The sequence below is a fragment of the Eucyclogobius newberryi genome, unplaced genomic scaffold, assembly GCF_026437365.1.
Source record: "Eucyclogobius newberryi isolate DKJ021-1_F unplaced genomic scaffold, fEucNew1.0.hap1 SCAF_5, whole genome shotgun sequence".
NCBI lineage: Eukaryota > Metazoa > Chordata > Actinopteri > Gobiiformes > Gobiidae > Eucyclogobius > Eucyclogobius newberryi.
In genome coordinates, this window is record NW_027316167.1 from 22,511,961 (window position 1) to 22,538,268 (window position 26,308).

Genomic DNA, 26,308 nt, shown 5'->3' on the forward strand with positions numbered 1-26,308 from the left:
CACTAAGGCACCAGGCACCAGTATCAACTAACGTGATGTAACCCTCAAACAGGAACCAGCTTGTTTGGTCACATGAGAAACTGTTCTATTAGTCTAAAAGTGTTATTTTTATTTTATCTACAATAGGGAAAGCAGAAATCTATAACTAGATGATCATCTGCCCTACACTTTAGTTTATATGTATGAATTCACAAATCATCTTTACCTGTAACTAACATTTTTATAAGAAAGGACAACTTAGTTCATTTTGAAATCTTATAATTTTATGGCATATAATCATATAAACATAACATAGATAGAACATCAATGACAAATCAGTTACATAATGTTTAAGATACTTCTACTCTTCTTTTAGCTTTAAGAGTAAAATGTCTTAAAGAGAGGTTAGAAATTGAACAGGTCAACATACAGTGTTAAGTCATACACACTAAAATATTAACAATAGACAATTAGGAGTCAAATTAATTTGTCATTCATATCTGTGACAGTGGTCTTGAATTAGCCAAAACTATTTTTTCTTTTTTTCTTCTTTCAAACTATCGAATTCCACTCACTACAGGAACAAGGCTTCATGACAAGTTGCTAGTAAAGGGCTGATAGCAAGTGCAGTGACTGAGTCTGTGAGCGTCCAGCATCAGCAGAGGTGGGGTGTGGCCATTGACAGGTTGACCAGGGGTTTTAGATCTTCCCCTGCAATATCACTGCGAGTGCTTTAGTATAGTAGTTAGTGGTGGAGGTATATACATTAGCTAGCTCTCTGTATTTCAGTCTAAGGATTCAAGACAGGAAGTGGTCGGGTTTAGGCGTAGACTTGTTTTTAGAAGGCAGCAGCGGGGTTGTTACAGACACAGGTAGTTAATGCAGCACCAGAAGACTAGCAGTGACTTGGGTGGATGCTACCTCCCTCTAAATAAAAGTTAGATTGACTTAAGAGTTCTTGGCCACCATTTTCATTGTGATGGTCTTCACCTCTGAGTACTCCCTTAGACCACTCTCTCCCCTGAAATGAAGAAGCAGAAAAAAGTATTTTACATCATGCGCTCCAAAGAAAAGTTTAGATTAATTTCTTGTATTCTAAACAAATGAAAATACTCACAGTTCACGTCCATTGCCAGACATTTTATATCCCCCAAAAGGACACTGTGTGCTCAAAGCATTAAAGCAGTTAATCCTGAAAAAAAGAAAAAGAAAGTATGGATTGTGTACTTTTGATATGAAAAATGTGTCAAAAAGTGGTTAAATAGTGGATTTAAAATGTATGTAAGTATGTGGTGTATGCAGTATGTGAGCTAACATCAAGGCCCATGATTATAGAAGTATAAAATAAAAAAACTAGAAGAAAAGAATTTGAATAGCCTCAGAGAACCAAAGTGATTCTGCAGCATCGAGAGAATTGCAGTCAAAACAGCCGAGTGCTAAAAATCTCTGGCAGATGCTGATGTTAAGCCATAACTGTACCCAGCTGCACCTAATTACAAAAGAAACACAACATTGTGGGTTAAACCTCGATCTAGAAGTATTGTTTTCTAGCCATTTTATTCATTAAAAAAATTAAAACCATGGTTTCCATTTACAGTTACTGTTTATATTCTTCATTGTTTGCTTTCACCACGTTTGCTTCATCTTAGTTGTGGACAAAGAAGTGAAAAGGGAATACGTCTTTGTGGTTTGTATAATGAAAGTCTAATGGCATGTTTCCAGGCTAACCCAGTGCCAGATCTTAGATAGTGGATATTTGCCATATGAAGGACATGAGTGATTGCAGTGATTTCACTCACCAGACAGTGCCAGCCTGCAGAGCGGTAGATATAGTCAAGGCCTTGTTGATGTCAGTGGTGAAAACTGCACCAGCTAAACCGTAGTCTGTGTTGTTCGCTCGCTCTATGACCTCTTCAATGGTCTTGAACTTCATGATCTGCTGCACTGGTCCAAAAATCTAATGAACGAAACACATTAGGATCTTCTTCCTCTTTGTCATTGTTTTAGATTATTCATTTAAAAAAAAAAATTACCTCCTCTTTGGCAATGCGCATGTCGTCCCTGACATTAGAGAAAACAGTTGGTTCAATGAAGAATCCTTTTAAACCAAGTGCTTTTCCTCCACACTCTAGTTGAGCCCCTTCACTAATCCCACTCTGGATGTATTCCAACACACGATTCTGCTGCTCGCGGCTAATCTGTAATATTAAATCCACACCATTATTTCACTTTAATTTACAACAATTTAACCATAACTAAAATCTCAGTGCCATTTACCTGAGGTCCCTGCTCTGTGGTTGGGTCGAATGGGCTGCCTACTGTCCTCCTCTTGGCCCTGTCCACGCTCCTGTGCACAAACTCTTCATATATGGCCTCCTCCACAAAGATACGAGAGCCAGCGGTGCAGCATTGACCTGCGTTGAAGAACACTCCTTGGTGCGCTTGTTCTACGGCCAAATCCACTGAAACAGACATTTTCTGATCAATGACCATGTTAAACTAGCTAATAAAAAGTGTCTGCTGGATTCATTATTTTTCTTTATTAAAAGCAAAGTGTGTTATGTCCTAAATTTGTTATTATGGTAAGTTTTTCTGAGCAAATATGATAGCTGACACCTGGGAGACAGGACCCAGGGTTAACAGACCCACGTGATTTATAGGTCTCAAAAGAAGGACCCGACTGGGACAGGGTCCATTCTGTTGATTTACAGGCCGTAGAGAGCCCCTCTCACGGCTGCTGAAAGCATTTGAAAGCCCCAGTTTGAGAGACACTCATACATCTACAGCCTATGCAGGGCTATTACACTTTTAACACTAACGTTTTGCAGCAATTTTCAAAGCATTGAGAAAAAGACACGTAAGTAAAGCAAACCGTGTTTGTGGCAGACCACCCAGTATTGCTGACTGAATGTGGTGCATATGAATAGTCGGTGAATATACTCACAATCAGCATCTGCAAATATGATGTTGGGATTCTTCCCGCCCAGCTCCAGCGTCACTCTCTTCAGGTTACTTTTCCCAGCTGCTTCTTGGATCAACTTGCCGACCTGGTGAGAAACAAAGCAGGGCTTTACTTACGGCAATGCAGTCCTGTGGCCAGATCAGTAAATCACTGCAGCCATTAAACAACTTTAAGAGCTGGTTAGCTCCAAACATCTGAAACACGAGTTCTGCAAATACACGCACACCAATATCTGTTACTGCTTTGTGCAGATAGGACCTGCAAAATACAATAGAGGTTTGAGTCTGAGGAGAGGGCAGGAAGAGCTGACCACAAGGTGTGTGGGCGCTGAGTTGTGATCTAACTCACAGATAATGACAAAGTGTTTGGGAAAAAATGCTCGTCCTATTTCCACTTCATTATCTTATCAACACTGACTTTACAATGTAACCCAAGGACTATTGAATAAAACATTTGAGTTATCAGTTGTGCTTTAAGAATAAATAAAAAATAAAATAATATACAAATAGTTTCATGCATTAGAGTTAACTAAACCACAAAAAATGTATATCTACTTTTAATAACGTGAAAAATGAAACTCAGTTGATAACTGTAGAGTGGAAAATCCATGTGCCTCCCTTCATAACCTTACACCCTGTAAGTATCCATCTTCCTGTTACTCATACAGTCTGTTTGACTTTCCGAAGAGCAGACAAGATTAATGGAAAAGTCCCTGTCTTTGTACAACCAGCTGACACGGAAAGAGCTCATCTTGTGTCACTATTGTTTCTTTAAGATGCTGTGAATAAAGAAGGAAAAATGAAAAAGTATCCTACAGTAATATTTGAAGACAGTCGCAAACATTATACGTTATATCAAGTACGTCAGACTCCTGAGGCTACATCTGGCCATTTGCCCGTTTTATCTGTAACTAAACTTTTAGCCATTGTTACTATAAGTACGATGACGCCTCAGATGAATTAGTCAAACATTACTAACCATAAAGAGTTTATTATAAAACCCCATAGAGAAATTCATATTGGTAATTACTTTTTAAATCTGTTATTAATCAAAACAATGCAAAATGTTGTTAGAATAAAATATTATGAAGTATTTAACAGACAAATACAGGCTGTTTTGGGCTCTTCACAATTTATAGTTATTGAGGTAGGAAAGTCTCTTTGATCCTGACTGATCTCTGCAATGGCATGTGTAGAAGAGACTCAAGTCGCATGTGGACATGAGCTGTCCCATGCGACAGCTCATGTCCATGTCCCACGTCCCACAATGCACCTGTGTTCCCGCCTCCACATCACACAGTGGGGCTTCAGCTACTACAGTCTCATTGTGAGTCACTGTCTGGCCAGCAGCAGAGAAGCAAATTGACTCCAGATTACAGGAAACAACAGAAAAACTAGTAAAAGAAATGGGGCACTTGCAAAGGGAAACAATTAATCAGGAAGAGCTGATAAAAGGAAGACGTCTGTTGTGTGATGCCCAAAAAAATAATCAAATAGTGTAGAGATTATGTGACAATAATATCCACAATAAAGCAACTTGAATTTAAACTCTGAAATATCCATCTAAATCTAAAATATTTATGACAAGCTACTGGCTATAATGTCAGTTGGTGCATTAGGACAGCTTCATAAGCGACTTCAGGTTAAACTCTCTTCTCAGACTCAGTGCTACTTTCTGTATCAGGTTTTTGCACAGAAAAGTAAAGTAGCATTTCAGTATTCTGCACCCTCAACCTGGAATCAATTACTAAAGGTTCTGAAACTAAAAGAACTGATTCCATTTGGTCAGTTTAAATTAATTCTGAAAGGTTTGGAAAGGGGATCTATGGTTGTACCCGTGTTTAGTTTAGTTTATCAGTTCTAAAAGCAGGGACCACGTAAACACATTCATCTAATTAAAGATTTATGGATGTTTTACACCAAATTTAGCCAAAGTCTATTTCCATCCGCTGTCCCTGGGCAGTTTAGCAAACACAATTAAAATACATTAAAATGACTAATGACTAATGACTAATGACTAATCAATTTACAATCAAACAATCCCAGCCATATCTAAAATAATCACACTTCACATTCAACAATTTAAATTAATGTAGCCCTACATCAGAATTGACCTAATAGACCGACATTATACTATAATGTGCAATTATAAAATCAGGGATGACTGAGTTGACTCGCGAAAAAGAATAGTGAGCAAATTATTGTGATTGTCTAAATCTGTTGATGTTATGAGTGATCTGTGCGGCTCTCTTGGCCAAGACTTCCTTGGAAAAGAGACGAGTAATCTCACTTGTACTTTCCTGGGTAAATTAAGGTTAAATAAAATAAATTAATTAATGTGGACCAATTTATTCTAAGTAACACGTTGGTACACATATATTTTGAAGTGAAGTGGTCTCTCTAGCAATTAAACCAAACTTGACAATGAACAACGGGGCAATAGAAAAAGCTGATCTCACTTATATTCCAAAATAATTTATTTAAATCCCTTTAGAAGTGGAAAGTGTAAAAAAAATATTAACAATGATTTGAATTTGAGGCGTGTAAAGAGCACCATATGCAGACTGTGCCCTCTTTAGAGGTGACAAACCAGTCATCTCCTCAAAACACCTTAACATTGTCTTTAATAGTATCACACTTTCTCATCCCCCTCATGTTGTGCAAATGAGAGTACCTCGGTTGATCCTGTAAAAGCCACTTTGTCTATGCCCATGTGGGAAGCCATCGCTGCGCCTGCAGTTGGCCCAAATCCTGGCAAAATATTGACGACTCCCGGAGGAAACCCAGCCTGTCAAAACAATATGAGAGGAAACAAGCTTTAGAGCAGATGACAACAGAGCCAAGCAAAACCAAAGGCAGACCCAACCCAACCTCCCCACCAGCACAGAAGTAGGGGAACATCAAAAAGTTACATGTTGCAGACAGATAGTCTCCAAAATAAAATAAGAAAAGACCGGAGGCTCTGCAGAGACTGACCCTAAGTGGACAATGGGATTTATAATGTGTTTGGGTTCATAGACATACAGTGCCACAGGACACTCCACTGTTCCTATCTTGCTCAACTTACTCATGATATTAACTTGCAACAACAACAGGAATGCAGTGCCCAACAGCTATGTGCCATTGTATTTGATGTCATCTGATCTGTGCTGGATTTGAAACTCAACTATTCACATTGTGCCGGTGTACTGAGCCCGAATAGTTTCATATGTGGTTCTATTTGCAATAACATTTTCAGTGGACATACTAAACTGAGCTGTTTACATTGCATTGCCTTTTTATCTATGCCTTTTGATTTAAGACTTGTTTATTTCTGTTGGATGATTCGCCAAGAAGATGTGCCAAGTTACATCTAGGCCACAAAGGGGTGCACATTTTAATACTTGAATTATGTCCAAATGTCTGCACTGTTTTCTGTTTTCAGTCTGGGACATGGTTTAAAGAAATAAGGTAAAATATAGCCGCAAGCGGCAATGATCGGCCCTCGCCACGCCGCCGCCACGCCGCAAGAGGAGGGGGCGCTAACGCGCCCCAATTGTCCTTTTATTACGCCTACTGCTGAATCTGTGACGCTGTCACATCTTCTCCCCTTTGTTTTACCATCAAAAAGCAATTTTATTTTGAATTCTTGGCAAAATGTGCGGCTTTGCCGCACAGACACCGTGACTCTTTGAATAAAAATGTGGATAACTTTTGATGGTCCTGAAGATGAGTCTCACCAAATTTCAGGTTAATAGGGCTGACGCCCTGGGAGGAATTTGTGAAAGTCTAAAGTGTAAACATGTTCTGGCGATTTCCCCATTGGAATAACATGGAAGGTTTCGGTCATCGTTACGGCAAAGCCATAACAATTATGACATGGGTCTCATTGACTTTTTTGATGGGGATGCCAAAATTGAGTTGTGTGTCAAATTTCATATAATTTCGCAAAACTAAATATTTAACCTCCATATAACATCTGTAGGGGGCGCTGTGGCTCCAAATTAATTTATTTCACTTCAAGTAGGTTTAGGGCAAAGAGTTTAACAACTGATTCTAATTTGACGCAATTCGGACTTTATCTGCGCAAACGGCAGAAATGTTAAATTTGGGAGATTTCTGAAATTCTAGCTAAGAGACCGTGAGAGGTATCAATGTAATTTGGATAACTTTTGATGTCCCACTCCTCAGTAGCATTTTCACCAAATTTCAGCTTTTTAGGGCCAACGCCCTGGGAGGAGTTCGTAAAAGTACGACGTTTGGAAAAACTCCGAAGTCATGTTTAGCCATTTTTGAAGCAATATGGCCGACATTTGGTTCGGGGGACGGCGTTGCCGTAATAATATTTTTTACTTCTCTTGTCACCATCTACCTCTGCGCCAAATTTCATGATTCTACGATCAGATTTTTTTTGGGTCATTTCCCATCTCTCAATGCATTTTTGGTACATTTGGTGGCGCTGACGCGCCAATTTTTTTTATTTTAGAAAAGGGAAATAGCCAGAATGTAGAGAGGCACGATTTTTAGAGGTGTGCAAATTTTTGTGACTTTTCGTCAATGTTCACTGGGTGAAAAATAGGGGGGTTGGTCCCGAGAAGAAAGAAGAAAGAAGAAGAATATTCCGATGCGAAAACAATGTTTCCCATTTTTCAAATATCATAAACTATACATTTTTGGAAAGCGCTCGCGCTTTCCTACCTCATGGTGTGGGTCCCTGGTCACTGACGGGTACTTTCGTTAATTTTGAGTGGGCTCCGCCCACTTTGTGTTTTTGGCCCTCTATACAGTAATAATGTTCAATTTTTGCATTACATGCTTATATGCACGGAACATGCAAGAGATGGGGAACGTATTCGTGAGGTACTTAGCGCAAATGAGTGCTTTATATGTTATAAAGTATATATATTATATCTCAATGTAAAGTGCCCGTTTAGTGCGCACTTTTGCACGGGCTTCGCCCGTTTACAACGGTAATGTTCCATTTTCCTACAACTAATTAGTATGCACGGGGCGTGCATGAGTGGAGGAGTGCGTTAGTGAGTGTTTGGAAGTGGGCGAGCGCTTCGCGCTCGATTTCGTGCGCACCACGTGCGCACTTTCGCAGCCGTGCTTTGCACGGCTTTACGAGATTAATAGGCCTCTCGCCAGCTTGTGGCGCTCGGGCCTAATAAATACATAATATAGCATAGCATATTTGGTTGTTGATGGAGAGAGTGTATGGTGTACCTCTTTGACCAGGGCTGCGATGTAGAGGCAGGTGAGTGGGGTTTGCTCAGCAGGTTTTAGGACCACAGTGTTCCCACAGGCCAGAGCCGGGCCCAGCTTCCAGGCCGTCATCATCAGAGGGAAGTTCCACTAAAATAAGAGTTGTGATGTATCAGAGGCACGTTGGGTGGTCACATATAACCGCAATAGCTCGTCACCCTTTCACTTTTTTTTTCACTTTCTCTAAACATGTTGAAGTGAGAAAATAATCTGGACTGTATTTTCTTTTCCTGATATAATGTGAGAAAATGGGAACATTTTGACACATGTGCAATGAGCTTGTATCAGTGTACATCAGACACACCAGTGTTATTTATGCCTTACACAGAAGCCCATGAGGCGCAGTACCCAACCACACACTAGTGTTCTTTTTGCACAATAACCAACCCCAACTCCTTCTTGATGTCTCCTCACTCACCACTAAATTCCCTTTTGCCTTCTGCTTCTCACTTTTGGTTCAGTAAAGTTGTAAACTACTGACAGTGACATGTTTGGGGCTTACTTAAAAACACAGTGCAAGAAAATTACAGTGAAATGAGGTGTAATTAAGGTGTAAAATTGGTGTAATTTAAAAAAAAAACAGGTCACTCAAAATCTCCCTTCCTAGTTATTGTTCCTATATTTGTTCATGTGCCTTTTTATAACACATATGATTAATACTCACAGGAATAATTTGTCCACACACGCCAATGGGCTCATATCTGGTGAATGTAAGGTATTCGCCATCTGAGGACACAATAGACAGCATGGTTATGATTTCAGTGGTTATGTTTCAAATTGCAGACTGGACATGTTAATTTGTAAAATAAAGCCAAACTTGGCGCATTCCTGGTTGTGAGATTAGGTTTTGATGGGAGCTTCCATATGTGTAGCTCTTTTAGGTCAGAGATGGGTGTTATGCTGGAAAGATTTGCTCAGTCCTCTCGCATTACTTGAGAAAGGATGTACTTACTAAGGGTGTGCCATGCTTGTTCATTGTCCACAAAATCATTGATATTATGAAATGTGTGCCTTCTGTGGATTAAACATTACAGTGTTGCAAGTGGATTAATCAGTGATGACAAAGAAGACAAAGACATACACTGGATGATAGTGAATGAATAACAGCTGACATGAAAGTGGCTACCCAAGCCAGCATTCTTATAGGCATGTAGAAATAACTTGTTTAAGGTGTACAAGAAGAACCAGACTTAAAGCAAAGGCCTTGGGAAAACCTTGCTGTGGTCCATTTGGCAGCAGCCCACAAGAGGACCCCTGTGCACTCTCACTTTCATGTTCCTATTTCCTTATTTGTACTTCCTATTCGAATAGACAGCTATCTTTCCCCGCTTAGCCCTTGGAATGAACCCAAATTCAACAAAAAAATTCTCTTGTATGGTAAGACTGTCATCTTGAGCAAGCTATGATGTTGCTGCACATATACTGCATCTTACCCATTGGAATAGATGTGCCGTGGATCTTGTCAGCGTAGCCTGCAAAGTACCTCAGTGTCTTTATAGTCCCTTGAAGGTCAACAAACAGAGTGGGCAGGAAGGGCTTCCCACTGTTTAGAGACTCAAGGGTCTAGAGAGGAAGATTTAGAAATAATGTGTTCAGGGGGCATTTTATTAAAATTAAAACTTAAATTAAACTAAATTAAATTAATTGACATTATTACAGTATTGCCTGGTACAAGTTCCACTTACTGCTAGATAGACACTGTCCCTTTCCACCAGATCGGCCAGTTTGGCCAGAAGTCTGCCTCTCTCAGATGCGTCCATTTTTCTCCAAACTGAGCCCAAGGTAAATGCAAGACGAGCTGCCTGAACTGCTTTGTCTACATCAGCCTGGACAGGATAAAATAATGATAACAGTGCTAATGCTTTCAATCATGTACTTCGATCATAGCAATAAGAACTATCAAATATTTGTGTTTAATGAAATGCATGTATATATTTTTTGCATGGTAATTACCTTATCTGCTTCCTGGACCTCACAGACCTGCTCTCCTGTTGCTGGGTTATATGTTGGAAACACCTTCCCACTGACAGAGTCATGCCACTCATTGTTGATGAACATCTGTTAAAGAAATGCAAACGTAATATATATGATTATAATCAATGTTACATATGACATTCATTACTATTAGTGACACTGAGACATAAACCGTTATTATAATCTAGGCCTAAATGTGAAGTATGCAGTTTGTAAAAACAACATGTTTGGGAGATTTGAGAAGAGCTTCTGGCAGAGCTCACTGGATCTCATCTAGTAGAACATGTTGTGTATGCAGCAGGTACCAAGAGCTATTTGGGATTAAAATAAAGGGGAAATCAGCAAACAGCTTTGGGGGAAAACTGCCCTGATGAGGACTTTCATAGTCATAATACTGAATCAAATTTACGATTAAGCAACAACCAATGTGCCTTAGACGTCCCTTTTTCATGTTTTGGAGATTTTTAAATATTTATACGGAGTTAAGTAATCGTGTTGGCTGGAGTAACAGGCTTGTAGGATGTGAAAGACAAACAGCCCTGAGGCAGCTGTCCCGAGCGTTTTTGTGTAAGGGATATGGGACAATCTCTGGAAATCTGCAGATTCCTGCCTGTCCAGCACAGCTCTCTGGGGAGTGCTCCGCCATCCAGACAAAAGGAGTGCAGGGTTTGTGTTTGTGGCAGATAAATCCCTATCAGACACCAGTTCCCCACACCCTGCGCCCCCTCCTCAGACACACGTTTCACAACATCGCTGCTCGTTTACGAGATCATAAAACACGTGCCGAGCTTGGTCTCTGTGATGCGTTAAAGCAAGTCTTCCGTTAAACAACTGCCTGGGATTCCAAACAGGACATATCCCGCATCGTCCTCATTTTCTTCTGCAGAAGATTAAACTGAATTTACAGAGCAGCAAAATTATGAAAGATGAAACTACAGTATCCCTTAACAGATAAGACATATAACAAAAGTGATCTGAAATAAAAATATCTCTGGGAATGTTTTTCCATGCTGACTTGTTGAGGTCTCTCAGGCGGACTGCTCTATGTGTTTTTAATGGCTGACAAATAGAGTGCAAGTACAACATCTGCTGGAACATAACTAGTACAAGGATATGAAGTAGATTTCAGAGTATTGTACAACAGTTGGGTTCAAGTGTCACATATTAAAAAAAGTCTGTTTAATTAAGTTTTTTATTCAACATACACTGTTGAATGAGCTCGTACAACTACACAAAAAGTGTGCAAAAAGAGTGCCACTATTCATCATTATTCACTGTGCAGTAAAGTATGTAAACGGTGTAGATGTTGTATTCTCACTCAGACACAAACCAGAGTTGCTCTTCCCGTCTTCCCGGAATTTGTATTCTCATGCACTCTCCATCAGAGGGCACCTTTAATCTGCAGCTCATTAAGAGCACTTCATAAAATTGTCAGTAACGATAAGAGCCGAGGGGCAGCTACAAAAACAGAAAGTCCTGTAGAGCACTGAATTAGTTTTTAAATTTATTGGGGCCACTGATGTGGGGCACCCTAAATCAGAGCAGCCCCTGACAGCCGCAACAGTCTGGGCAAGAATGCGGCTGTGGGTAGCTTTATGTTCGGTGTAACCCCTCTCACGGGCCGCTGCTGAGGGAGAACAGTGGAGCAGGCGTCGTCCTAAATCACAGCCAGAAAAGGACAAGTGTCAGCTGCCGTTTGGATCACCCTCTCTCTGCGCCAGGACCGGTGTTACACTTTTGTTTCGTCCCATTGAGAGACTTGATTAAGATGACAGGGCATAATCGTAAATCAATAGTTAAGGTTACTTAAAAATGCTTTTAGGAACATTTGGAATAATAATTTAAAAAAGAACAAGTGCATTGTGAGACATTTTGAAATGACAAATGGTGTTTTTCCCACTCACTGCAGAGTTTTACCAGTGCTTCACATCACACTTTCATGTTTCTAAATATCTCCAGCTCTAAAAGCCCAATGCTTTTTTCCTCAATACCTTTTTTGTCTTTTCACGTTAACTTAAAAACTTGTTGCATGGTATGGTAAAGTTTAGATTACATCATCACATTGTGTGAATGAAATTTGGAGAATAAAATCTCGCTAACGCAAAATAAAAAATAAATGACAAAAGGGTTGTGGTGAGGACGCCTGAGGAGGTCTGACGTGTGCAAGTTGCACACTAAGGAGTGTAAGTTAAACTTTGTGCTTTGCCAGAGCAGCTGCAAACATTTAGTGACTCCCATGCTTTTTACAAAACCTGTCATCATATATATTAAAAACATGATGTGCTATAATTTTACATATTTTACATCTGACCACATGACAACAATAACTTACTATGACAGATTAGTGCATGTCATTTAATATTGTTTATTTATAAAGAGTGCAGAATGTGCCAAAAAACAACAAACATAAGGTTGGCTCGATGCTTTTCACAGCTTACAGACCCGCAGCTGAAGAATATGTAATGCATGAAGCCTCTTTTTAGAGTGGGAATAGGCAGGAGATGAAGTGACAGCAGGAGAGGTTACATTGATGGTCGTGCCAACAAAGTAATACTAAATACATATACAGACACAGAGACTACACATTTATTACACAACAGGACACCTGCAACTCAAGCCCATGTTGGAAGTTTCATGTCTTCATTGGTATTGTAGGAGCTCTCTTTTTTTCTCTGGACATCATTCAACAAGCTCTCATAATTACTACAGCTAACTGCTATGGGGGAGCATGTGAAAGAGGGGAGCCGCTCCTCATGCCGGACAATACAAACAAACCATGTTTTTCACACTCACAGCTCGAGACAATGCCACCCAGCACTCACATCTTTGGTCGGGATGACCTCACTGTCACTGCCTGGCAAGCATCTCTCTCCCAGCGGCATGTGTGTGTTTGGTGTGTGGCCTGGTGCCGAGTTAGCATGACTACAATAATGACAAATGTTGCATGTGTCAAATGATTAGAAAAAAATAGTTGTAAGTGCTGACATGCTATTAGAAATACATTTCACACAAGAAAAATATGATTTTAACACTTGTATCAATACTTTAAAAACCTTTCAATTAAAAGACGGTTGTTTTATTATGGGAATTTACCTCAGAGCAGACAACTCATTAAATATGCTATAATTTAAAGCAAAATGCTTAAGTAAATATATTTTGGCATTCTTTGGTATTAAAATATATGAAAATTCAAATATTTATAATAATAAACATAGTAAAAAATATTTTTTTTGGGATGTATGCTTTTTTTCTGTACCTATCTGTACTATAGTAAAAATATACTTTATTTGTGCCACAGTAGATTTACCCCTGAAATAGAAGAATTATGCTTTGTTTTTTCTTTACATTTATACAACATTAGTGGTTCACATATGTTTGAGTAACTTATCTATCTGACAACTGATGTCACCTCTCGTTCCCCCTCCTTTTAAACATCTAGAATTTAACGAGTCTCTTTGTTCTTACCTATTCTTTAAATTTCAAAGAAAAGCTTAAGAAGCATTTCCAAGTCGTTTTACTCATGGGGTCAGCGCACAAAGAGGAAGAAGAGGTGCTTTAACAGAAATGTGATGCTTAAACACTTACAAATAAACATTAAAAAGGGGGGAGCTGTTTGCCTTCTCTGTCTGCTGCGTTACATGCTCGACTGAGGAAGGAGCCTGTTCCCCCAGATTTATGAAGCTGAGTGTTTTTCATAATGACACCATAAGGATTTACACTTTGCTTGTCAAGGGGGTGCAGACACTCGGTACGGGGAGTTAACTGGGTAACCTCCCTGTCACTTCTCTTCCTTACACAGTGATTAAGAGACAGGGGACACAATGTTGACATAGGGGCTAAGTTGATAATTTACACTCGCTGCACAAGAAGGCATTTCACACTGATGGACATATTAATGGCGCCGCACACTTACCCTGTCACAATCAAAGAGTTTTAGAGTCTATGCGCCCATCCGTGTGTGTGAACAGGGAAATTGTGTAAGCAAAAGGGCACAGGACACGAGGGGGGTGGAGAGTAGAGGGAAGTCTTCTCGCAGCGCTCGTTGTAATAAATCATGTAGTTGCAGAGTATCCCCTAACTCTAGCTCTGTTTGATCTCGATCGCAGAAAGATGGAGGTTTTGAAGTGAAAGAGTCCAGAACTGCAGGTCAGACTCAGGCGTCCCACACAGTGAGACGGGGCAATAATTTACACCCTGCTGGACAGCCCCTAGCATCGGGGAGCCCCAAACCTCCATCTGTACTATCTCAATCAGTGACAGATTGATGGAGGCTCTTTTTCATCCCAAACTGAGGAGATGTCTGAGTGAAGAGCATCTTAAGAATACGCGTCATTGCAATAGACATGTCCAAGCACTTCAGTGGTGAAAGTACCCTGCTGCCACTAGGATCATGGCTGTATTTTAAATGTATGGTTAAGATAAGAAAAAAACAGGTTATTTTTGGACTTGAAAGTAAATATTAACATAATTTATATATATGAGACTCTAATCCTAGTGATTTACAAACACAGATGTTATTAAACAGTGTCAAGCATTTGGTGAATTAGAATCCAGCAACACAAAGTCCTGACTTTTTATTTTCTTGTAAAATCAGTCCTATTATGCATCTGCTTTAACAACTCATTATCACTGCCATGTGTAAAGAAACAAACACAAATGACACTTAAACAGTATATAAAAGCTTTGTACCCCTGTGCATTTTCTGTAAATGCCTTTTTGAAAGTGTTTTTTATCGGCCAGACAGGGGGCAGTTGGTGCAGCGACCCAGACAAAGGCTTGGAGTTTGATTTGCATTAGATTCAAATAGCTGGTTCTTTATTAACCGGACTGCACTTCCGTGCATACCTTCTCCACAATCAACATGTGCCTCGTGGGGAGCAGCATGTTGCAGAAAGGACAAGGGGCAAAGATTGATGGCAGCATGTGTTATTATCACATGGTAGGAAATGACACTTACTTCTGTTTGCCATTATGTTTTAAATTGAACCTGTAGAAAATACAATCAAACTTAAAGTCAGGTTGTGCACACCCTACAGGCCAATGGATGCACAGGCCTGAGACCCTTTTTGTAGGGTGGAGAACAGGAACAGGGTGTGAGGAGAGCCCACGCTAGGGGTGCCCATAAATCAGGGCCCTTCTGCCCCCTATGTCCACAAAACCAACAGGAACTGGATGATCCAAATTCCTTGGGGTTAATTCACCAAGTCGCTCCCTAAATTTCCTTCTGTACACCACATCTTGTCTTTAACTGCTGCTGTGGCTGAATGGGAAGCTTAAATGATACAATGCAACACATCCTCAGCTCAATGACCTTTGCACCTAAGAACACTATAGTGTAGGTTAGCACAGTCCAGCAGTGATAGGACTGAATGAACTTAACACCACTATCACTATCACCAATGCACTAGATTTGCCCTTTAATCTTGCAATCGTAAAACACATCTTGTAGCAAACTTTAGTTTAGTTTAATCACTTCTTGAAGGAGTAAGATTGAGACTGCAACAGGATAGAAATGTCTTTGTATAAAAAAAACATTTTTCTCACTCACTACATTCAAAAACTAAAATAAAGGCATTCCTCGGATTTTATCAAAAAGTCCACAAAACTGTTCAAATCTCCAGTTTATTTTCAGGGTGTCTGAGGACATGCAGCAGGGTGCTCCAATTATTGGAGTGGAGTAAAAAATGAAATGTGTGTCGCTCAGATTGTGAAAAAAGCCACAAGAGTCCTAACTAGAATAATACAATTGATTAATGAACTGAACTGATTTGTCGAAAGCTGTTCCCCCCCTTTTTTTTGTTTAAATCAAACCTTCTCCAGCTGTTTCTGTATCTCCTTTTCTCCCACCCACATACACAAATGACTTTGGCAAATTATGTATATGAATTCTCCTCTGATTCTAAGCAACATTGTTTAGTAATATAAATAAATCAAATCAAATACATTTCAGTAAATTGCATAATGTGTGGCATAAGTTTTTTAACTTAACATGCTAGAAAACTATTACACTTGCCATGAGAACATACATTGGATGGAAGTTTGGATTCCCATGGCAATTTAAGTCAAATAAAATACTTTCTACAGCTTATAATGACTGCAATATGGCTTCTGTAATCATCCATGAACTTAGAAAACCCATAAAAACAAATAGGCAGATTGAAAAAACATGTAAGCAAATACTATGCAATACGGCATATGTAATTTATATATATATATATATATATATATATATATACAATTACATATATAAAAAGTTTTGGACAGTATAAATTTAAAAAACGTTTGGTTCTTTGTGCGCAACAGCCAAAGAAAATGCGGCGCACATTAAACGCCATCATTTAAGCACTTTATACATTTGTCCCAATCAAAGCATGATAAAAATCGCATGCATTCGTCCGCTTTGAGTCCGGACTAAACTTTGTTCCGGGGAAGAAACTTTATCGGCCCTGGCTCAGTATCACAGTACAGTAGAGCACACTGCCATGCACTGTTCAGAGTGGAGCCCTTGTGCTCAGACAATAACGCATTGTTCACACATTTTCCATTTCCCCCTCTTTTTAGAACAAACTAACGTAAAGTAAACGTGCTGGGTAAACTTTGGTGCCGCTGTGTGTAGAGAGTGCGTGCAGACACAGACCTTGGTGTACTTGATCTCGGGGTTGGGCACCGGGGAGGGCATCAGCTGGAGGGATGCCATGAGAGCAGCGGGGTCGCTCTTCACCTCTCCGGGGATCTCGATCTTGCTGGAAGTCATTGCGCCGTGTGCCGCTGGTGCTCCTCTCGCTGGGCTTCTGTTATTTGAGGAAGAGAAAAGGATTCTGATTAAGGACTTGTTGGGATCCTTCCTGAGTTTATAGCCAGGTGTCAGACGCAGTTCATTTTCATTGGATAAAGGAAAAGGGCCGTCCTTTTGAAAATGAAATACACGCATTTACATAAAACGACATCAGCCATGCCTGTTAAGGAGGAGAAACAAATCCACCCCACCCACCACCTCTTCACAGCGCCTTCCCTCATCAATGGGAAGTCTAAAGTTTAACCAGGCTACAAAAATGACCGTTTCCCATTACCAAATAACCTCAACGCTGGACCAACTAAGGTATTAGTGTATTTAAAGGACAAATTGTTATAAAGCACTGCTATTAAACGTTTTATTCTGAAAGAAAAAATGTTAATTTGTATAAATTAGCCATAATTATTATCATCACCATCATATTTAGTACATAGACTGCCCTGTATGTTATTTATTTGCTTTGATGCAAATGAATAACATAATAATAATGCATTTCTATAATAGACTGTTTCAACAAAACTGTTGCGTGAAAATACATTTTTTTCACTTCGGCTCTAACGTGTCTTTAAAAGACAACTGAAGCTTTTTTCTACTGTGTCTTTAAAAGGTATAATTTACAACTAAATCCTAAACATCACAAGTTTACCCGATTTACAGCTCGAACACAAACTCCTTTACATCTCAACAGTGACATGAAGGCGCTAAAGACTTCTCTCACTTCAGTCTATTTGCCTAACAAGCTTCCCAATGGCCTATGATGTTATGGAGATGAGGCGGGCTGAATCGCTGCTGGACGCGGGGTGGTCTTGTTGGCACAGATTTGTCCTGCAGGTGATAATTCTTATGGGAGCCGAATAAACATCCCACAAATTAGCTGTCTCTCACGAAAGTAAAAGTTCTGGAGTGTAAAATCTGTGCGGTATATTAGGCTATACTTGTGCGTAATAGCAACCCTTTTACACAAAGCACATCTTCGTCACATTTCATCTACATTATGCATTAAACGATCCCAGGCTGCTTATCCAGACTCTTGACAGCACAAAGGAGCCCGCAGACGGATGTACAGGTCCGTCATTTGCAAATCCCCAGAGAGGATGCTTTTCCTCCATCAGCACGTAGGGGTCTTTTTCACAGCATGGGCGACACTCTCCCAAGTGTCTGGTGCACATCAAAGAGCCAGTGACAATGATGAATGCAGAAAAAACATCCAGCACCTTCTCACAAAACAATGAGCGGCAGATAAGACCAACCTGGAGTGAAGACAACCTAACTTTAACTTTAATTCCAGTAAAAGGCATACACGTGGCGCCTCCTGTTGGAAGAACAAAGATGAGAGCACTTCATAAGAACTGTTAAACAGTTCATCGTATGCAGTTTAACAAAGGTACCCATGAAAAACATTTACATTTAATTAATACAATCTCGACATTGCAAATGTGAGGCAGCCTATGACAGTTTTTTGGCCTATTTGAGGCCATCTGCATAATCACAAAGTAAGTTTGCAGTGTTTGCCGTCTGCACTGACTGCATGGTCAACAACTGACAAATATTTAGCCTCAAAGGCCAGTAAAACACAAGCAGTTGCATGTGTGTTATTATCATGCCACGAGCACAATGACATTAAATGTGAGTTATTTTGTTTTAAAAATGTTAATTTACACACATATCCAAGAGAAGACATTCAAACATGAAAAGAAAACAGGCAAATGTCTTATTTTAAGATCAACAATTTGAACTCGCTTTCACGTTCATTCAGGCAACTACAATGAGATGCCTTGCCAAAGGATGCAATGGCAGTAGGCTTACTACCAGACACTGAACAGTCACATTTACATAATGACAATACCTGTGATTAATGAAAATAAAGAGCAGGTGGATGCAAAAATCTGATCATGGTTTGTGAGGTCACAAACATTTATAATAAAATAAGATTTTATAAGTACAGCCAATTTTAATCATGCCAAGTGTATAGAGTTTTATTTGTTATTTATAACAAAATAATAAATATAGGCCTGATTATCATCATCATCATCATCATCATCATTTTCCTTTCAAAATGATGTATAGAGTTTCACATAGCCCAATAGCTTAGGAGGCCTATCTTCAAAAATGAAACAAAATCAAAAATATATTTTGCCTTCTGTCGTCCCTTTGTTTTGTTTTTTTAACATTCAAGCTATTAAACACATTAAATACAAGTTTTTTTTTTTAATCTAGTATTTTAAAAAAACAAAAAACTAGCTTACATTTCTCAAAAGTATCACTAAAATGCGCTTTTCGATCGCCTGATGCCTGATCTTCATGGAACAGCGGCATCTATATCCAAGGCTGGTACAGAGTGGACCCCTAGTGGTCGTAGAGAGTATAACGCGCGTCTTAATGTGGCTGTGCGCCCAGAGCCACGGCCGAGAGAGCGGAGGAAAGAGGCGGCAACCTACAGTGAGTCTCCACAATCTCACACTACTCCAGACCGCTCGGGACACACATCAAACCTAAATCATGGAGGACGAGAACAAGAAGGGAATGAAAGAGAAATTTGGCCTGAGGCGGGATATCTTTAAAGAGTTCCTGGCGGAGTTTCTGGGGATATTTGTCTTGATAGTGAGTATCTCCATCCGCACCTGTCATCCGACTTAAAGAGGCGCTTTAATGCTGAAGCAGCGCGCTCTGCTAATAAGATGTCACACAGATCTCCGGGGAATGAAACCGATGTCCCTCACATGTCTTTATGGAATAACAGCGTTATTGATGTGTTTATGCGACTGGCTGCCTACACAGATTATAACAAGATGTGACTGACTGATGGAGTAAAGTGCTGTATTTACTTATTTAATGTTGGCTCAATGTGCAGCCTGCCTTAAAAGGGGCTCCTTACATTAATATATATATTTACAATCTTTAAAAATAAAATTTTATCACAGCTATTTTCTCATTGGCCATCTTGGTCTAAACTTCCCCCCAAAGTCCACATCTCATTGAGTGTTCTTTAAAAACTGCATGTCACATCAGAGCAGGATGTACCACCACAGCCCTTTTTAGTCTTGGATGACTGCTCTGGTCTCCAAAACTTTTTGTTTGAATTGTGCTTCTGCCTTCTACCTAATGAGCAAGGGATTAATTATTTTCCCCATCCCTGTGCAGGACAAATTGTCTGTGGCAGTTAAAGGCTGTGGACAAGAGGGTTAGTGTTAATGGTGAGTATAATTGGAATATTTAAAAACAATGAGCCTTTTTGTTCTTGTCTGTCTGTGTCCCAGCTCTTTGGATGCGGTTCAGTGGCCCAGACCGTGCTGAGTAAAGGGGCTCTGGGGGAGCCCTTGACCATCCACATCGGCTTCACTCTAGGAGTCATGATGGCAGTCTACATGTCAGGAGGAGTGTCAGGTACGGCCACATCCACATTTGGACCATACAACACACCTGTGAGTGTCTGTTATATTGCGCCAGGAACAACAGGCTTATTTGTTTTTATGCAGTGGTCCTCACTGTTAATTCTTCTACCACTGAGGAGACCAGGAGCCAAAAAGTGTATAGGGAGGAATTTGCCCAAATTTCCATAATGGGTTTTATCACATGCATTCCCTGGGGATTAGAGAAAGAGGAGCCCTCTGTGCTTTACCAGCAATGACAGGAAAAGCGGCAGCACAAGTAAATGTCACAGGAAGCTAGATGTAAAAATGGAGTTGTTGAATTTTAATCATAAAATAGTAATATTCCAAAGACTGGGGCAGCAGTGGCTCAGTGATTAGAGACTGTTCACACACCAACTCAATTGTCAGCAATTTGATCCAAGCTCCTACCAGGGCTTATTGTTGTTCTGCCCTTGGGCAATACACTTCAGCCTCACTCTACTGGCTGCACGCCACCAGTGTAGGTAGTGATTGAATGACTGTACTGTTCAGTCTTCTATATTTTAATGCTCCTAGAAGTTTTTTAAAATGGGCACTTTGATCTAAATCTTGATTTTGCAAATGCAATAATAAAAATTGCAGTCAAAGTTTATTTTTTATTTCAATCTCTTTTTAAAGATAAAGATTGTTTTCAAGATAAAGGCAAAGGGAAACAATGACACAAATGCATGACCGTTCAATAAAGGAAAATCAGTCCATCCCTTTACATAGTTCCTTAGACTGGTCTGCAGTCCACTTGTGCTACATGTTTTAATGACTAGAGGATACTGTAGAGGAGAGCTTCAGAGGAATCGTAGCGAAACCCAGGGACACGGAGGTTAATATATGGAGAGCCTTTGCTGCATGAATGGGCCATTCAGCCCCAGGGCCCACAACGCAGTGGGACGCTTCTGTCCAACGACATCTTTGAAGATGATCATAGGTATTGGACTAATGAGCTTTACTGGGGCATGGGTCTGTGCAGAGGAGGGGTCAGGTGTGACAAACCTACCCCTCCAGAGTGGCCTCAGAAGAGATGAAAACACAATTGTTTTCACTTTGTTGTCTGAGAATTTGGATTGTACCAGAAGTGTGACACATCATGGTCACTCTAATGACCTGCAGTTTACATGGGTCTTAAGCAGATTCAGTCAGATTATGTCAGATGCAATTCGGCCATGCAGGCCTTGCTGGCTGTCGTGAACAGTGTTTGTGAGCTGGACGGGGAGATTAACAATGGACGCGTTGCTGATACCCCCAGTGGTGTTACCACAGCAAGGTCAAAGCCAAGATCCCCCAGTGTTAAATAAATGACCCCACACTCTGGTAACATTTAGCTGGATTGTGTTTAAACATGCCTCTTTTGGACAAGGCTGGACGTAAACACTACATTTAAAATAAAGAGATGTCATTTTCTACCACTTGTTCCTGATAAGGACCGCAGGGAACTGGAGCCGATCCCAGTTTACCGTAGTCAGGGTAAACCCTGGACAGGGGACAGCTCATCAAAGGGTTTTAACTTACACATAACATACATATTTTAATGTTTATTAAACATGTATAATCTTTATAGGAGGCCATGTAAACCCTGCTGTTTCTCTGGCCATGGTGATCCTGGGAAAACTTCCTGTAAAGAAGTTTCCTATTTATGTGGCAGCCCAGTTCCTTGGAGCTTTTGCTGGATCGTGTGCCGTCTTTGGGCTCTATTATGGCAAGTATTTAATTCAGTAATTAGCTTTTTCTGAAGTTGCATATTATGCCATTTATTGACTGATATATTGCACAGATGCTCTGATGGAGTACACCAACGGAGAATTCACTGTTACTGGTCCAAATGCCACAGCCAATATTTTTGCTTCTTATCCAGCAAACCATTTGTCAGTCCTCAATGGATTTGTTGATCAGGTATGATACATTGGTACATTGAACAATGACAGCTGACATTTATTTTGCATTTATTATTATATGTGTATGTATTTGTATATAACTGTATTTGTAATTTCAATGGCACATATGGGAAACAAATGATTAGTGTAACAGTTCTGATATCAGAGGCAGCTGAGTGAGATTAGCGTGGGCTTATGTTTATGGTTTATTTAATGCGGTCATGAATCAACATACACTGTAAGTAGAGCATAAATGGATGTGATGTTGGTGAACTGTAAATAATTCTGATCTGATGAGAAGAACAACCACCTGCTCCCAATAATCTCAGTATATGCAGTAAAATAATATTTGCTTACTTCACTAACTAACTGATAATAGTGTTTTTTATTGTATAAAAAGGAGCATTATGTCTTCAAGACAAAACCAGGGTAAAGGTAAATGGAATGGGTCAAAGGTCAGCCAGGATGGCACCCAACAGATAATTAACATGAACATATTGTTCTCCTCTAATTACACTTGGACACTTTGTCTACTAGGGAAAATTCTTTACAATAATATCTAGACACACAACTTTGTCATTGATATTGGTATGTTTTGTAGGTGATTGGAACTGGGGCACTGATCCTCTGTATCTTGGCCATCACTGACAAGAGGAATATTGGTGCTCCTAAAGGCATGGAGCCGCTGTGCATTGGTTTAGCCATCACTGCTATTGCAGTGTCTATGGGTCTGAACTGTGGTTATCCCATCAACCCGGCCCGAGACCTGGCCCCGCGCTTCTTTACCGCTGTGGCCGGCTGGGGCATGGACGTGTTCAGGTAAAATCACCAAGACACTGGAAAGATTCATGGAAAAGTGAAGCCTTTAGTGCTTCAGGCAGTGAGCTATATTCACACTATATGAGGGGTATGAGGGGCAGAGTGTGAGAGGGCTTTATCCCTGGCAGTTACATGGAGCTCTATTTCTGTTCTCTACATAATATGAATGAATATTTCAGTGAGCATCCTTGTGTTTCCCTGCAATTTGAAAAATGGCTGTGGGATTGAAGTGAACACAGCACATGTTCTGCTCACAAAAATACCTAATATTTAATACATGAATGACATGTGTGCATTCCCTTGACTATGTTTACTTCTCCTAAATAAGTATTACTTACTTACTTACTGCTATTTGTTGGTTCTGATACTGTATCGCCGTTGAAGCACAGCCTTATAGCCTGGCCAGGCCCTCAGCAACCCGCAAAAATAAATGTTATTCGTTTACACTGAATCCCAAAGGGTTCAGTAGGTGGTGTTCTTTCTATATGTCCATTTTTATTGTAGCCCTGCAAGTGTGGGTCATTTTGTGAATGCCTCTATTGTGTCACTTTTTGGGTTATTTATGCTCATGGGTTCATTGCCATTGTACCTTTCTGGCACATGCCTGAAAGTCACATTTATGTCTTCCAATATCTACAAAGTAAATAGTGTCTGCATGTTTCAAACACAAGAGGGAACAAGGTGCATTTGTGTACAACCGCCTATTGGACTTTGCCTAGTAAATAAAGTTACATACAACAGGTTGGTTATACAAGCAACCCATAGCAAACTGTGCTAATAAAACTAGTGTGGAATAGCATCATACAGAGGCATCAGTTTAATTAACAAATTGTTTGTTAATTTTAAACAAATTGCTAGCAATCTATAATTCACACATACATTTACTTGCATTTAACTTGTATCAAATGTGCAAACTGCACTTGATTGCTAGACCAATACACACAGTGTCAATGTGACCCAGGGTGCGTCTGTCTCTTGATCATCTTAGCCATAGATTATGGCACCTTTAATCCCTGGGCCTTCCTTCTTGGCCGGTCTCCTCGACCGCCACCAGGAGGAAAACAGAAACTTGTTGTCAGGATTGCAGAGAGCTAGTTAAGCGAACCCTTTCACTTAAAGGCAGCAAGCAGCCTTAAGGAAGGCAGTAGGGTGCAGCCCTGACTGTCTGGGAATGAGGACAACAAACACACTATCGCCATTGCTACTAGTTACTTACAGTAGATAATCTGGGAGAGTTGTGGCTCACCTCAACCGTTGGTTGATTAGAACACTATTGTTTTCTGTTGTCAGACCTTTCAAACTACATCAACATTTTCAAACCATATAAAACGACAGGGAGATGATCTGTAATTTATCAACATTTTCATTGAAAATATATTTTTAAATAAGATTGAATATGTACAATGTGTTATAATAATAATTATTAATTATTATTAATTAATTGTTATTATTATTATTATTATTATTATTATATGTAAGTAATAAATATTACTCACTGTATTTGTAGCAAGGCTTATAAAGTACCCATGGCCTTAAAGTGAAACATATTTAAAAAGAAAAAATCTTTCTTAAAAATGAATATGGGACTATATTCATCTCTATAGAAACTGAGGCACGATCTTGTAACTCAATGTAATATTAATGCAGTGTTTAAGTGTGTTGAGGCTGTATAATTAATGCTGAGGTGCGTGTTGTTACCACAGGGCCGGGGGCTGTTGGTGGTGGATCCCAGTGGCGGCACCGATGGTGGGCGGAGCTGTGGGAGCTGGAATTTACTACCTGTTAGTGGAGCTACACCACCCTGAACCCGAGAAACCGGACAAAAACACCATCCCTGACAAGTATGAGATGGTCACCATGAGTTAAACACATATAACACTGTCCAGATTAAAGCAAAATGAGATTCAGTACAATCCAAACGCTCATCTATGACTGTTATAAAACACTATTTGAACTTGAATATTTTAGCTGTTTATAAGAAAAACATACATATTATATATTAATAATATAATAATTACTGTCCTATTTTATTGTTTTCATATGTATAAGATTTTCTTTGTTAACATGGTGTTCTTGTACTTGAGTTACAATTATTTAAATATGAAGTATATATATTTTTTATATACAATCTTGTGAATGCACTCACTGTGGATGGCTCCTCCAAATGCATAATTTTAGCCGCATTTTAGCACATTTGATGTAAAACATGCATGATTTTGATGCCTGTTTGTCCGACTATCAAGTTTACAATGAAGTAATCGCCAGTGAAACGATGTATTTGTGGTGTATAGATGTTTCCATTCCTTGTACAACACAATTTATATGTTTGTAACATTTTTACGGTCTAAATTATTTATTGTTGCTTTGCCAAACTGTGACAATTACACTAAAGCACACACCAAAGTTACATACAGCATTTAGCATTGAGACAATCACCTTTGTCATGATATAAAGTGTTCATTGCATGACCAATACACTTTCCTTTGTCTGACAATTTAAATAAGTCCTAAATATGTCCTCACTACTTTGTTCCATATTTTTATTTAAAAGCTATAATTTTTTCAAATCACTCTTTTCCATCAAAAGGAATAATGTTTACTGATATAATACGTGTTTACATTTTGTTTAATGAGTAACAATTTGCTACATTATTACATTATTTTGGACTGTAAGATAGTCCATAGTAAGCAAGAGTAAATCTGTTGTTTGCTAATGGAAAAGTGTATGCTTAAAGACATAATGTAAGCATTAGAAAAGCATTACAGCATGATTATGAATCCCTCTCTGTACTAATACAGAGAGCAATCGCAGAGAGAGTAAGAGTGGAGGCTTATGTAATCTCCAGCAGATTGCATCAACTCTTCATTCCACTTCAGTGGGCTTTATGTCTTCTCCTCTGTGCCGTCACTTTGCTGCACATTTAGTTTGTGGAAAAACAGTTTTCCGTCATCCCATTGCTTTGAAAATAAGTACAGTTTATATAGGCCTAATTGCTGACATACATGAAGATATGGAAGTTTTTTGTGTCTTAGGTAATTTGTAAAAGTGATGATTTGGTAAAGAAAACCCGGACAATTCACCAGTGAAATAAAAGCGTTTTTGGAAGCAGTCCTGTCTTGGCTGAGGTTGCATTCATTCACCTTTATGAGCGGGAGCAGTACAAACAGATAAGAACAGTCTGGCCTACCTAGGCGGCAGGAGATCAATAACATGAAAACACACAAAACATAAGTAGATATTTCCACACTATGAATCACATATAG

General features: G+C 39.5%; 2 protein-coding genes across 2 annotated transcripts; one reads left to right on the forward strand and one right to left on the reverse strand.

Moving 5' to 3' along the window:
• Positions 1 to 241: 241 nt before the first annotated feature.
• On the reverse strand, positions 242 to 17,058 carry aldh1a2 (aldehyde dehydrogenase 1 family, member A2). The gene is made up of 13 exons (XM_072464808.1): positions 16,796 to 17,058; positions 10,138 to 10,242; positions 9,870 to 10,010; positions 9,618 to 9,747; positions 8,849 to 8,910; positions 8,146 to 8,274; positions 5,615 to 5,728; positions 2,924 to 3,026; positions 2,257 to 2,441; positions 2,013 to 2,177; positions 1,779 to 1,936; positions 1,097 to 1,171; positions 242 to 1,000 (listed from the first exon to the last, which is right to left on the reverse strand). The coding sequence occupies exons 1-13, from the start codon at positions 16,910 to 16,912 to the stop codon at positions 928 to 930; spliced, it is 1,557 nt and encodes a 518-aa protein (XP_072320909.1). The 5' UTR covers positions 16,913 to 17,058; the 3' UTR covers positions 242 to 927.
• A 2,244-nt stretch (positions 17,059 to 19,302) lies between these two features.
• On the forward strand, positions 19,303 to 24,917 carry aqp9b (aquaporin 9b). The gene is made up of 6 exons (XM_072464690.1): positions 19,303 to 19,552; positions 20,209 to 20,335; positions 21,914 to 22,051; positions 22,127 to 22,245; positions 22,828 to 23,045; positions 24,749 to 24,917. Exons 1-6 carry the CDS (start codon positions 19,451 to 19,453, stop codon positions 24,909 to 24,911), a joined length of 867 nt encoding a protein of 288 aa, XP_072320791.1. The 5' UTR covers positions 19,303 to 19,450; the 3' UTR covers positions 24,912 to 24,917.
• Positions 24,918 to 26,308: the final 1,391 nt, after the last annotated feature.